The 15,147-nt window shown below is 44.6% G+C and overlaps 1 protein-coding gene across 1 annotated transcript in view; it reads right to left on the bottom strand.

The window, feature by feature from the left end:
- Window positions 1–946: 946 nt before the first annotated feature.
- Window positions 947–15,147, bottom strand: part of SCUBE2 (signal peptide, CUB domain and EGF like domain containing 2) — a 36,897-nt gene continuing 22,696 nt past the window's right edge. The window contains exons 17-22 of the mRNA XM_036384175.2: window positions 9,047–9,214; window positions 7,699–7,860; window positions 6,789–6,986; window positions 6,054–6,206; window positions 4,968–5,047; window positions 947–4,325 (exon numbers count right to left, since the gene is read on the bottom strand). Coding sequence (XP_036240068.1) covers window positions 4,173–4,325; window positions 4,968–5,047; window positions 6,054–6,206; window positions 6,789–6,986; window positions 7,699–7,860; window positions 9,047–9,214 — 914 coding nt within the window. The 3' untranslated portion in view covers window positions 947–4,172. The remainder of the gene's footprint in view (window positions 4,326–4,967; window positions 5,048–6,053; window positions 6,207–6,788; window positions 6,987–7,698; window positions 7,861–9,046; window positions 9,215–15,147) is intronic.

Genomic DNA, 15,147 nt, shown 5'->3' with positions numbered 1-15,147 from the left:
CCTGTATGCCATTTACTCCTTGCCACATAAACCAGCATCACCTTTCCACAGCAAACAGCTGAATGACACAGTTGTGTCTTCCAAAACCACACCAAATGAGCCTGGGTGGACACATCCAGTGAAATACAAATCAGTTCTTGTCACTGTGATCAAAGGAAGCTAAGGGTCAAACAGGCAGTTGAATAAATTCAGGAGAAAATATTGGGATTGCTTTTATAAAAGTTTGATAGATGGACTAAACCTAAAACTCTGAACATAATATTAAAAAAAGAAAACAAACAGAAAAACAGTGTTAAAAATTATTATAGATTGACTTATTTTCAATTTCCTATGACCTAATTCTACTTTTCAATTCTAAGAAATTAAGCCAGTGAATTTAATGACATTGTGGTATAATCTTAAAAGCATCCTGGGAACTTGTGTCTTAACACAAGCTTTCACGTTGTTTTCCTTGGTTTGGGGGTTTTTTAAATTATTTTTCATTTTAAACCTTGTGGTTTGGGGTTGGGTTTTTTTTTGTTTGTGTGGGTTTTTTTGGTTTTGTTTTTTAGGAAAAATAAGCAGATTAATCTACAAAGTAATAAAACACTTTGGATTTAAGTTTTTTATCCTGTCTTCATGCAGCTTGTTACAACAGACTGACTGACTCCAGCTCATCATATAGGAGACATTTTTAGATTATTTTTTAGAATTAATACCAGGATAATTCCGGTATTTTACTTGCCAGAATTATGTGCACCATTAAATATGTGAAGAATTGTATCTTTTTCTGTATAGATGCAGGCTAGTAATGTATTACATGAAACAGAATGCTGTGGTAAGCAGATGTTCCCAGGATAAACTGTATCTGATTTGCAATAACTTGTTAAACAATCATTAAATTTGTCAAAACTATTATTTAGCACAGAAAGATAACTAAAAATATTACCCAAGCACTTAATGCAGCTAAAAGTTCACTGGTTTATTTCTCTTATCAAGAGTAACAGTCTGAAACACTTTACATTAATTTACAATCATCAAAATATCCTTGTGTTTATCTGACATAGGTGACATTGAGTCATCCAGTTAGCACTAATCATTATTCCAAAAATTCAATTCTGTTTTATAAGGTTAAACATTTTTGAGTCATTTGTTGCCAAAACACATCATCAGTCTACAACCACATAGAAAGTAGAAATTGACATTTCTACAGAGCCACTACCATCACTATGAAGACACAATGCCAAGTTTACAGCATTCTGCAAGTTATCACTCCTCCCAGCATTCAAGGCAGCAAAAATTCCCTCTTCACTTTTTACTGCACACACAGGAAACACAGTAAAAGGGGAAATTTTGGTCCATAATGTCACATCAAGGGTAACAGAAGTGCTTCTGAGTCATTTGCTATTTAAGCAGGAAACGAACAGGGCTGTGGAACAATGAGGATTCTTCTCTGAGAAAGGGCAGGTTTTCTCCTCAGCCTCAGACTGTGCACACTCCTCTCCTCCCAGCAGTGAAAATGGCCTGTGTGAACCAGGAGAAGCAAAGCTGAGATCCCTGAGGGTCCCAGCAGATGTGCAGGGCTGTGCTGGGCAGGACTACTAGAGGAGATGCAGTGTGATAAACCCAGAGCACGGATCAGTAACTCACATACAGAGCAGCACAGCCCAGTTTCACCCATAAGAAACATTGGGATGTTTCACAACTCTGGTTTCCTCAAGCCCTGGTCGAAACCAGTCACTGATTTGTGTCCCTCAGCAGGGCAGAGCAGAGCTGTTCAGAGCTGCAGCCTCCCTGGCAGGGAGCACTCCAAGAGCTGCCCTGTTTCCCTTGGCACCAGCACGCAGCCCACAGCAAAGCCCCTCCTCTGGGCTTGGCCAAAAGCTGGCACCCCATGGCCTGTGCCCACAGTGCCCAGCACAGAGCAGGACTGCAGCACCCTGGCCACTCCAGAGTGCTCCACTGCCTCACAGGGGTGGCTGGTGGCTCCCTGGGGCTCCCTGCACTCTGCTTCTGGCATGGGGAGCCTCCAACAGCGTGGGCTAGGGGCTGTGCAGCCAAAGGGAAGCCAGCTGGAAATGCCCTCCTGTGCTCTCTGCACAGCAGCACACTCCAGCAGGGATGCAGCAAGGCCTCTCACCACCCCCTCCTCCTGTTCTGGCATTCCTCAGCCACCCCCTCCTCAGTCACACTGCTTCGTGCCTTCTGCCAGGTGTCCCTGTCCTCTCTCCCACAGAGGCAGCAGCAGGACCCTGTTTGGGATGAAGCACAGCTGCCAGGAGCACACAGAGGAGGAGCTGTGTTCCCTCCCCTCTGCTCTGCCAGCTCTCCCTGTGGCTCCTGCAGCAGCCCTGTGCCCTGCCACAGCCATGCCCAGGGCAGCAGGGAGACACAGCTCCCTCCTGGCAGCAGCACAAGCCATTTCCCACCTCTGGCCAGGCTGAGCAACTCCTCCCCAGCAGCAGGAGGGGCACAGCACCCCACAGCCCCATCCTGAGGGGCTCTGCTCCCCAGCTGTGGCCAAAGCCATTGTCCCTCCCTGTCACACCATGGCCAAGATGTGTCCTTGTCCCACACGCAGCTCAGCAAGGCTGAGGCAGGAGCCCCCATTTCAGATTCAGAGATTCAGAGACAGCTCCTGGTGAGGGTTTCTGCTGTCACACTGTGGGTGTGGTATTTTTCACACACAGCAGTTAAACACCACGTGCCAATGCAGTGAAACCCAGCAGGTCTGACTCCACACCCTGGGAAAGGGAGCACCGGCCCTGGCTACCCTGGGAAATGTAAGTACTGCTCCTAAGATGGCACAGAGAGGGAGTTTGGTGCCCACTGCACCCCTTGGCATGGCCAGTGGCCAAAGGACAGAGGTCACAAGTCCATTTCCAAAGGGATGGGACTGTGGCTGTCTCCCTTCAAGGCAGAAGGTCCTCGAGGTACATTACTCAGAGAATGGATTGGATGGCCAGAGGAGATGTGGGTGTGGACAGAATAGCACTGAGACAACATTTTGATCAGCACAGATTTCCTTACAGGCCCTCTCAGAATAGCTCTGTCTCCAATGGGAAACACAGCCTGAGGAGAAGGACACAGAGCCTGGGAATCCCAAGGAACAATTTGCCATAGACAACTTTTGTGGCCTCAGTCTGGCTGAATCATTGTCCCTCCTTCTCTCCAGTCAGACAGGGAAAGCAGCTCTTCTCTGCTCCACAAGGTGCTCAGAAAAGGTGGAGAACATGACAACTGAGGTTCATACAAGAACCTTATTCAGCTTTAAACAGTGTTGTACCAAGAGCATCATCTATGCAAAGCCTGCATTTAAAATGGGGCTTCTGTGTTCACCTGCAGGTGCTCAGAGGGCAGAATTTTACACAACTTGGAAAATGCCTTTTGCTGTCCCAGGCCTATGCATGGGGACAACACTGGGATTTAGGAAATAATCTGATCTGCTCTAACAGCTGCAGACAGCCCAAAATGGAAATGTCCAGAGGGTCAGGGCCTGTTTTCCACTGCTGTGGTGCCCACAGTTTATTCTGGTATCACTCCACGTAAGCCAATAGGTCACTAACATGGACACTGTGTGAGCCAGACCCTGCTGAACATTCAATTTGATATTCAACCCTTTGCTTCATGCCACATGTAGTTCAGAGAAAAACTGCACCTTGTGCAGTTTTTGGCCTCACTGGTTTGAATTTACACTGTGTCAACCTCAGCTCTGAATTTCCTGTGTAGCAAATGTTAAGAGAGTCATCAATCCTGTTCTCACTTTCAGCGAGACCGAGCCTGAACCCAGCTTTGTTGAGGTAACATGCATTAATGGCAGCCCAGGTGCATCCCAAACCACACTGCTTAGCCTGTCTGTCCTCATTAGCTTTTAGAGGTGCTGATGAAGCAACGGGGCAGAGCTCTACAAACTTCTGCTTGGCGCCCTTCAGTTACAGAAACCATGGGCAGTCTCCAATTCAGGGACCCGTGAGGTATCCTTTGGTACCCAAAAGGTATTATCTGGAAAGGAATCAAAATTCTGTTCACCAAAATATTTATATTAGCTGAGAAAGCTAAACTCTGCCAAGAAGGGAGCTGGCGAGCTTCCCTGGAGAGTCTCTGCCAATGTGTAAAACACAGAGAGCAGCCCCACCTACCACAGCCCCTCTGTGCATGCCCAGGGCTGGTTCAGCTTTTAAGTTCAGTGCCAACTATTTGTAAGGTCTCAAAAATCTGGAGACTTTGGAGCGCAGCAGCCGAATGAAGGATCTTGGGAACATCTCTCTGGACTCCTGGGCTGTGTACTTGAAGTAGTTCTGAGGGTGTGCCAACACGTCAAACAGTGCTTTTATCAGTTTCTTGTCCTGGGAAAAGGGAAGCAGATTTCATTGTAGCTCCACTGAGGAGTTATGGTCAGTATTACCAAAGTTTAATGCCTGTCTAACTCTAAAAAGATTATGGGGGATTTTACTTTTCAAGTGTTTCAAGGGCTTGGAAGCATAGCAGAGCAAGGCTGACTTGTTCTGGAACGTCACTGGTGTTCCAAATTAGCAGCTCCAGAATTTCTTCCCTCCTCATACATCCAAGAACAGCAAACAAACCACAAAATGAACACACACTTGAGCTGATATCCAGCAAAACAAAGGCATGCACTCAACTTGCCTATGGAAGTCCCCTAACCAAGGTTGGAGAAATCCACAAAGAGGTTTCTTTTGCCCAGGGAGGAAAAGCTTTGCTAACCTAGAGGCTACAAGAAGCAGCACGCAGTGCTTTCCCAAGAAATCAGTTCCCCTGGTAGCTCTGATCCACCTTCAGTCCCCCTGAGCAAAGGGTCCCCTACCCACTGCTCTGCACGACCCGGACCTGCTGGTTCACCCCATTTCCCTGGAGCAGCTCATGCCTGGTGCACCAAGGAACAGACCTGATGCAGAGCAGGAAGCAAACTCACTTGCACCAAATAATATGATTTCCAATCAAAACCAACATGTTCAGTGGAAGGAATGTACCTTAAGTATTTCTTGATGATTTTCAGATGCATAAAGTCTGCCATCCCGAACAATGTCCTCTATTAGCTCTTGGTAATCTTCTGTGGGGAATGCACAAGAGAGTAATTTGCAGCTTCACTTCACTTACATACTCAATATCTCCTGTGGTTACACATGGAAGCTCTGCCTCAGAAGAGCCAGTAGTACTTGGCTCTCATGTTAGCAGTAAGAAAATATTCTTAACACTTTTTATTATGAGAACAGTGTACTCTGCTGAGCTGCTCAGCATCAATCTGTCAAAAGCAAAGGACATCATAAAGCACCCAAGAATGGAGTGCATGTGGTAACCAAGTGACCTGCCTTAAACCAACTGAACTGCAGAGACCCATCTGTACACACCCACAGCCTGCTATTGACTTCTTTCTACAGGAAGAAGGAATAAAAAGATTATGTAAGAGGATGCTGTCTTAAAAGCAACTCCTCTGGTCAATCATAACCTGAAATTCTTCAACAGGAGATGTGTCCCCTGAAAAATTACTTTTCCACCACTAGTGAAACTCTGCAGACCACAGCAGGGATGGCTCCCTCACAATTAACCCAGTGTGAGCAGAACATACAATATCACTTCACTTATGCTGAAGTGCAAATCCTCAGCTCCAGTTTCACACCTCATGATTCTGACAAGGGTGAGGTGAAAATCTTTCCCCTCAAGTCTCTTTTCAATATGGGTATTTTGCTACCTGATTCTAGGCCACAAATGGTAGCAGGAACACCATAAAACACAGGTACTTGGGCTTTACCTAATTCCTTGCTGGGGCCACCCAAAGAAGATGGAAAGGCACAGAAGTGCATAAAACTTAGATTCTGTCTCTGAGCTCTGTAATTTGCAGGCCAGAGCCCAGAACTCCAGATTTTTGTTTGGAAGACATTGTGGCACTTAAAAGACTGCAGTGCACTGCAGAATTCCTTAGATTAGGCTTAAATGGACCAGCTCCTGGAAGCAGCTCCTAGGGACACCTCTGAGCTGCCCTGCTGCTTAGGGAGGAGAACTCTGCACTGCTGCAGCTGCATCAGCCCACATCAGCCCAGCTGCTCACTCCCACTCACCATCATAGGTTACATAAGGGACTTGGAATCCTTTGGCACTGTTCCCTTCATTGGACTTGAACTGGATCCAGAGTTTCTTGGACCTGGAGGTGAAGGCTATGGGGCGCTCGTAGGTCTGGCAGGTCTCGTACGTGGTCACCGAGTTGGAAGAAGCTTTCAAAGCAAAAGCACAACAGGCAGTTGTGGGACAATGCTTCCTACTAAAGCTGTTTTCTCTCTTAGCACCAGAAAAATGCTTGCTGGTGTTAAGAAAACTCCTCAAAATGTGGCAGGCCATTAGTGGATGGCAGGCCATCAATGAGGGACTTCTTGGTGAGGGAATAGTTTCCTTTTTCCTAAAATAACAGTCTACTGTTTGAAGGACATGCCTACACTAGAAACTGAGGTTGTTTATCCACACATCAGGCACCTGTAAGGATTAGCAAGCATTTCCTCTCTCCTAACCCAGGCTAGAACTGCTTAGCATAATGCATGACTGGTTAAGCTTGAACCACCTACCCCTCCTTAACAATATTTCTCTCAGTTCACTGACACATCATGGCCTTGTGCCCTCTGAATTTCACTGAAAACTATGGGACAGCATTGCCAAATAGGACTTCTTCATTTGCCATTAAAGAAATTTCTGCTCTTAAATAATTGCCAGGCAGACTACATTGAGTTTCTGCAAACAGCAATGCCTGTGTTTCACCCTGTGTTTCCCCCTGAGCTGTGCCCTGATGGGTGTTCCAGACTCACAGCTTTTTCTCATCACCAGGTAGTCTCCACACTCGTCTTCGATGGGCAGGAATATTTCTGGGACCACGATCAGGATGCGGCGCTTGGGCGGAGGGTTGATGCTCCAAGTGCACTCAGTGTTTGCAGGGTAGTCCCCAGGATAGTTGGGCGATTCAATGTACCCAGTGTAATCTCCCAGCTCCCCTCCACACTGCCTGTCTGGAAAAGGAACACACAATGCAGGACAAGGCAAAGAGAGGCCACCCTGCAGCCCTCCTGCAGTCACATCAGCTGCACAGGGGGCAGACACACATTTCCCTTTTTGCATCTGCTGCAGGTACAGCTCTCCTTGCCAGCCTCTCACATCCCTGAGTGCATGTGTTCTCATGTGTCTGTGTGTGTGTGTGTAGGCACTTCAGAGCCGGTTCTGAGCAGTCACCTCTCTGCCCTCCATTCTCCCTCTTTAATTTCCCCTCAGCTACCATAAATCCAGAGCAGTGGCTCCCTTGGTAATGGACTCTTTCAAAGGTTGTTATTAGCAAGAAATGGTTACTAGAGCTATTAAGTTCTGTGAGCCAGCTTCCATTCCTCTTAATAGGAGGGAACAAATCAGGGTGCTGAGGACACAAACTCTGCTGTATCAAGAGAGAAAAGATTCAATAGGAAGACCCCAAGCAACCCAGCACCAACTGGCAAAACACAGTCATCCCTTACCTTGACAAGGCTGATGGAACCAGTCTGCAGAAATGGTGTCTCACAGACCTCAGTGAGCCATGTGGGGTGAGGCGCAGGCAGCAAAAGAGGAGCAAGCTCTGCCTTCTCTCCAGCTCCCTGGAGCAAAGCTGAGTTTTGCCCTTAGGGCCACCCCAAACATTAATGGCTCGGTCTTTTTATTTGTAAGAGAGCATCAAAACCATCTTGCTGTACTTACTTTTGCACTGTGTTATGTTTGTTGACCCATCAAAATCAGTAGTGGTGTTTCCAGGGCAGGCAATGCAGTAATTTTGTCCAAACTCAGGCTGGTATGTCCCAATTGCACAGCGAATACATCGGTGAGTTGAGGTGTTGTAAAAATGGCCAGGAGAACACTGAACTGGACAGTAATTAAATAATCATGGTTTTAAAGTGGCAGCAGCATACTAGAATATGCTTTTATACATTTGTGTAAGACCTAGTGTCATCTCAGAAACTGAAATGCCCTATTAGCAAACTGTGGAGGTAACAAAAAAGAAGTAATTAAGCAAATTTTCGTTCATCAGATCATTCTGTGCAGGTTCAAATTTCCCAAATGAACACTGTAGAATGGTTCTGTGTGAAAGCAGCAATAAAACCACAGTAATAAACAATGAGGGAAACAAAACAACTTCAGTTTATCAGGTTATTTTGTGCAAGTTGCAAAGATCTACTAGCAGATGTAGTTTTCTATGCTGCACAGTCTCTTTTTTTTCCCTATTCATTTTAAGCTCTGCTTACTCCCAAATAATTCTTGCTGAGTTTTGGAAGCCTGCTCAGCCAGGAGTCCTTCCCTACATGCTGCCCCAATCCAAATGCTTCAGATAAGCTCCAAATAGTTCTTGCATCTGTGATTCCACGTCTCATGTGGCCTCTTCCACATGCAAATTCCTGAGCTCTTCATTCCAGTTAATAGAAAGAATTCCTTTAATCTCCACTCCAATTTGAAAACTGAACCTCATTTATAGACTTGTTTTTGTTTATGTTAAATAAAACTGAAATCAGCTCCTCTTATCTTGATCCAGAGTTTTAACATCATTTTTTAGTACTTCAATTTCACAAAATTAAGTATGAAAAAGCAGTCTTTGTGGGTTCAGTGATTCCACACTGAAGGAAACTATTAGATATCACACTACTACCAGTAATATTAATTTTTCAATGATACTGCTAAATTCTTAAAATATGTTGTAATTCTCAGTAAACATAACTGAAATGAGATATCTCTTAATCCAAACCACTACCAAATGTTTGCATCAGGACCTTATTTCTACCCCTTATTTCTGCTCTGCAGCAGATTTTCTGTAAAAGTCTTTGTCCTCTAGTGATTTATATAAGCAATTTTCTTTTACCCATGGTTTTGGTAACCAGTTTTAGAAAGAATTGAGGCTTTACTGAATTACCTCACAGCCAGGCCAGGCCAGCCTGCTGTGAGAGTCCTGCAAGGACTGACCCTCAGAAGGAGAAAGAACTTTCTCTGGATGCCCCACCCGAGCAGCAGCATTTCCTTCTGCCCTGGATCAATGCGGCTCAGACAAACCCTGGCTCACCTTTGGTCTCACAGTCCTGGAACAAGGCTGCCCCGCTGTGCCTGGTGGTGAGAGCTCCTCCGCAGGGAAAGCAGGACACCCTGCCAGCCTCGGGCTGGTATGTCCCCAGGGGACATGGCAGACAGGGCTTGAAGCCATCGGGAGAATATTCACCAGGGGGGCACTGATCTACGAGAGGGAGAGCACACATTAGAGATGAAGGAGTGTTAGAGAGCCTGCACAGGACCCACAGCCCCACGGGGAAACTGCTCTGCTTTACTGGGGCAGCTGGAGCAGGGCTCCAGAAATGGATGCTGGCAACAGCTGGAGCTTCACACCTCCAGTGTGCACTGTGACAGCCTTCAGGGCTAGGGAGCTCTTCTGGGAGCTGGGATGGATTTCACACCTTGTTGCAAGGCCACACTGGACACTCAGCCTGTCCAGGGCTCTCTGCTCCTCTGGACAGTGCAATGATGTAGTGATTATCTCCTCATTCTAGCTAGAGAGCTCTTGAACTCCTTCCAAATGAAATAATTTAGTATTGAACCTAAGATGCCAAAAACATACTTCCAGATTTCTGTTCAATCTTATTATTGAACATTCATATCTCGTGACCCATTAGTATTATTAATTGTGTGAAAACCTCAAGTGTAACAAGTAATTGTGCAAATTCAGTAAACCAAACATTATGCCTCAAAGACTTTTAAAACAGAAATACTCTTGTCATTCCTCTGATAATCTTGAGTAATAATTATCTGTGCACTGAGCTGCTGTGTTCTGTATGGTGCACAGACAGCACTAACCCAATCTGATTTTCCTTCATCACACACCTCAGTATTATCCAGCAAGCCCAGCAATATTCGTGAGTATCTTTGAGAAGTTCTGATTTTCAAACTCTTTACAAAAGATCTGGCTTCAGTGCCAGTATTTAATAATTACCCTGCTCTGGAAAGGCACAAAACACTGTTGCAGTTGTTCAGCTGTGCTGAAAAATTCTGTCCTTTTAAGACCTGTTACGATAATAAACTGTTAGTTTTAGTTTACAGCTCCAATAAATCACTCAGTGAATAGCTGTTTTGTTAGGAAGTTAAATTGGCCTTGGCTTCATTTCAGGATGCATGAATAACAACAAGCAGGGCATTAACTACCGGTCATGATCAATGATGAAGAGTTTTGTTTGTGGCTGATACACCGGGAGGAATCGCTGAGTGCTCCTCCTTGGCTTAAAAATAAAATGCAGCAGGTTAAGCAGTGCTCTGTGGCTTATCAATGAGAGCTTGTGAGCAAGTCTGAGCTCCTGGTTCTAACTTTTTCCACCACATATCACTTCTGCCCTCATAAGGACACACATTCATTTGCTCCCACACTTTTCAAGCTTTTCTCCATTTTATAAACATTCCTAGAGAACACTCATCTCTGTACAATTTGTGCACTTCCACAAACATGAATGAATTCAGGCTTTCATTGCAGCACTCCTAATAAGGTAAGGAAAGAGCACTATTTACAATTCCACCACAAGGAAAGACAATTCAGGGTTAGGAAAGGTGATCCTGAGAAGTGCCTACTGACTTCAGAAACCTGGAAGAAATGGAAAGACCTGAGCAAATCTCCTTCCCTCATACAATTCCATAGCTCTATGGCAAATCAATGCTCTGAGTGGCCTGGCTAGAAGACAGCTGCTCTCTGCTCTCTCTCCTTAGCTTGTCTTTTCCATTCATTTTATCACATGCCAAGTTTGGGGTGGTTTGGGCTTTTTTAGGTTGGTTTTTGTTTGTTTTTTTTTTTTCATTTGGGAGCAGGGCTGTTTCTGCTCTGTGTTTTGAACAGAAACACTGACCCTACAAATTCAGGCTTAAAACTGTACTTCAGGTTTCCTAAACTTGCTCAGAGTCCAGCAGAACAGTAGGACATCCATCAGAGCCCACAGGAATCCTGCCCCGGGCAGGAATCAAACCCACAACTTATGTGTAAATGCTGCATTTGAGAACTTATCCCATCAGATCTCTCTTGACAACTTTGCCATCTGCATCTTACTTGTCTTGAAACCACATGTTGTGAAAATTGTGGAGCTCCCTGTGGAATACAACTGAGTTAATCTAAATCTTCTTGGGTTATTTAGCAAAGTGCCTAATTTTTGAAAATTTGCATTGTGGAAGTAAACTTAAAAAAAACTCCTCAGACATCACTGAGATCCTCCATCTGGGCCAAAGGAGAACTTTTCCATTAAATCTGAACCATTTGAGTCAAGTATTTCCTTCTGCTTTTCCTAAGAGGTGGCAACAACAGTAAGAAAAAAGGCTGTCTAGCTACCACCACTGCACCACAGTAAGTGGGTGTTCAAAGCCAGCTGAAAAAAGCTCTGACTTCTGAGACACACCAAACACTTCAGGCTTTGATTGATCCTCTGTGCATTTGAGAAAAGAGGTCAGTACACCCACATACGGATTTTGCTATTTACAATTTAACAACTACTCAATATTCAAGGCAAATATTAGAATTTCTCCATGCTATGTCCAAGTTTTAATGCCTCAAACTCCAGAATATTTCTGTTTCTTCACATGACTACATCAAATCAAGCTTTTCACAGTGGTACAAGTGTCCAGACAGTTCAATTCATAAACACATTCCCTGTAAACTGCTCCCAGTTCCTCCTCATCTTCCACCTAGAAATGTTTCCCTCATCCAGCCCCACTGGAGCACAGAGCTGGGGGAGTGAGGAAAGGCTGTTGAGAAGCTCACAGCAGTCACAGGGGCCCAATTTAGCATAACAAATAAGACTTAGTGTTAGATTCAATTATAGTAACATTAATAATAGGGGTGTTATTTCAACACAGAAACCATCCAAACTCTATAGGACTGTGCATAAAATTAGGATGAACCTTCTCTTAAAAAGAAGCCAAACAAAATTAACAAAAAACAAAAATCCACAAGAAACACCTCTACAAAGTTAAACTTCTCCAGATATTTGCTTAAAGAAAACAAGTACAGAAGTTTGTGAGCTTCTCTTCTCAAAATTAGAAACTGCATGTTCCCACTTGCCATGTGGGAAATACCCAGTCAAAACCAGATCTGAAGATTTGCAAATAATGACATTAAATCACAATTCCACTGGCTGGCTTTGCTCTTTTTTTCCAGAAACTTGATTGTTTTTTCTCCAAATGAACAAAAGAACCAATTGCCTCTAGTAGACTTCATTTCTGCAGCCACTGTCTTTGTTTATCTTCAATGCCCATTAAAAACCTGGTCCTGAGTCTCATGCAGCTGTTTTAAAGGGGGGAAAAAAATGAAAGCTTTCTGATGCAAAAACAAGAAGAAAAGGGGGGTGGGGGGGAAGAGAGGGGCCCACAGGGAACCAGGATTAACAGTTACAAAGACATTTAAAGGCTCTTCCCCTCTTTTCAGCACATTAGCCTTTGAGCATTTGCTCCTATAGACAAACGCCCGTAGTATCTCAGGGGCTGAGAAGGTGAACCTCATAAAGGAGGTCATGATCCACCAATTCACCATTTTCTTAAGAATGATGCCTTGACTTTATAAGGAAAATCACCAACAAGTGATGCAAATCGATTCTGAAGCGGCATCCTTTAAGTTATTGTGTTTGAGCAGGTCACACATTTAGGTCACATGAGATGGTTTCGCATTCGAAGGATTTATGTCTTGAGTCTATGATTTTCAGGGCAAGCAGGTTAGCAGGAAAAACAGCACCCTTTTCCCCCATTTGATAAATTCATTCCTTCTTCTTGGATTTTCACAAAATTGTAAAAAATAACCCAAAAAAACCAACAGTTGTGCAACACAACTATTAATTATAACAACTGCAAAGGCAGGCAGCACTTTGCTTTTCCTTTTAGCTGTCTCTCTGATACTTTTATAATGCCAATATCAAACCACACACAAACCTTTGAGACGTGGTTCATCATTTTGGATGAAATGCAATTATCTTATTTGCATCCTTCTCAGCTGAGGGGACAAAGCTGCTGAATGCTGAGCAACAAAACGCACTGACACCTCCCACACTGAATGATGAAGCTGCTCATCATTTCCATCCTGTGCCAGTGCTGCTCATCCCTGCTGCTCATCTCTGAGGTGACAGCCCTTTGGGGAAACCCACTTGCAACTACTGTGGAGCAAAGATATGCTGTCATATCCTTTTTTGCATCCATTTCAGGAAATGGTAATTCTCAGTGCCTCCTTCCACCTGTGACAGTATTGGTGTTGCCAAAACAAAAACAAAAACAAAAAAACCCACAAAACAAACAAACAAAAAAAATAGAACAGGCAAGGTATGCTTTTGGCACCATGGGATGTGATCAAGGTATGACAGAGTTTTAAGCAATGGAAGAGCAGAAAAATTGCTGGTTGTTCGAACTTATTTTTCTTTCAATACAGAAGTTTCTGGTAAATCACTTTCTGAAAAGGAACTGGTAGTATTTAAACAGTTGGTCTTTGGCTGTTAAACCTCTCTGAAGTCAAGCTCGTACTGGAGAAGGAGCACTTGTAGCCAGGCTGGTGAGTGAGAGTGCATTCTCCCCAGGACAAATCTCCTCTCAAGGCAGCATGCAGCATTTCCAGCACGCTCAGAGGGGTCACACACAGACTTGATGCACTGACACTCCAAAATGGATCTTTGTTACCTTAAGATCTGCTTCAAGGCAGAAAAATCACACTTCTGCTAGGAGAATCCAGTTCTCTGGGAAGGCTGATGAAAGTTCCATTTTGCTACATGTATTTCATGGGATATCCATGGTTATAGACCTATCACTCGTTGCTCCTTGGAAGCCACATTCAGGACGTCATGGGATTAACCAACACGAGCCAGTGCTGAATGGGCTCATCATAGATACAGAACTCACACATAACAAGGTAGAAAAATGCAACATTTGGGCCTCTAAAGCACCAGAAAATCCCAAATAGAACTGTACAATGAACAGCAAAGTTGAAATAAACCACACTATCCCTTGCAATCAGCAGTGAATTCCCTTTCACCACCAGTAGCTGTTAAAAGAACAGTGCAAGCATCTAGCATATTAACCATGATAAAATACCCTGGAAACCACATGCAATTTGATCCTGGTGTCTTTCTAATGCTTTTCTTCTGCACTGTGCCCCACTCAAGACCATAGGAGTTAAGACAGGAAAATCAGGGATAGAACTGCCTTACCAGAAATGTGAAACCAAAGAAATTTATCTTGCTGCTGCAATTGCAGGCCAGTTACCCAGCACAAAAATTGTCAGAGCAGGAATTTGACTCTTCCTCTGACACTGCTCAAATATAAGTAATGTTTCAGACAGTGCTGTGCCAGGGGAATTCTGCAAGAGGACCAAAACTACAAGAGGAACAAATACTCCAAGTATTTGAAAACCATGAACTAAAATCTGCATTTTACTCAGTAACTGCATCAAAGACTTGTAAGTCCCTTTGACTTGCTTTGTTCCCTCACTGCTTCCTACTCCTCTGGCCAGACCGAGCAAAAGTCCTTTGCTGTCCAGAGGCCACATCCACCACCTGCCCTGAATCCATCTCCTGGCCAGTATCTCCTGCTGTGCAGCCACTTTCTCCCCAGAACCACCAGCATGTCTAGGTAAGCAGACCCCAATCCTGTCCAGAAGCAGCTCTGCAAAACAATCAGATCAAAACAAAGGAACAAAAACCAAAAGTCCCTCTCCCACACAGAGGCCTGAACTAGCTTCTTGCCTTTCTTCACACCATTCCCACTCTATTCTCCTCTCCCCAGCCTGTTTCTTAGCTCCTTCTGCCTGGCAGCCCAAGCAGCAGCAGCAGCCCCCAGTCCCACCTTAGCCATTCACCCTGGGACAATCAGCTTTTCCAGGGAAATGAGGCGTTCCTAACAATGCTGTACTTTTATGTCCTCTCAGCAACTGGGAGCTGGCTGCCCAGCTCCCAGCAGCCTGACAAGTGGTGTAGGGAGGTGTCAAAGATGCTAATTTTCTGTACATTTAATGAAAAGAAGCAGGGGAACAAGTGCAAGGAGAGAGCCCTTAACATCAGTGTAAGGGAAAGGCTGCAGTGTGAGTTTCACCTCCTGTTTGCTCCCAGGGAATCTCCACAAGGATTTGGTCTGACTGACTCAGCTGAAGAAAGGAAGGTTCATTGAGTCATT

The sequence above is a fragment of the Molothrus ater genome, chromosome 6, assembly GCF_012460135.2.
Source record: "Molothrus ater isolate BHLD 08-10-18 breed brown headed cowbird chromosome 6, BPBGC_Mater_1.1, whole genome shotgun sequence".
NCBI classification, from domain to species: Eukaryota; Metazoa; Chordata; class Aves; order Passeriformes; family Icteridae; genus Molothrus; species Molothrus ater.
This window is presented reverse-complemented; position numbering and strand designations above follow the sequence as displayed.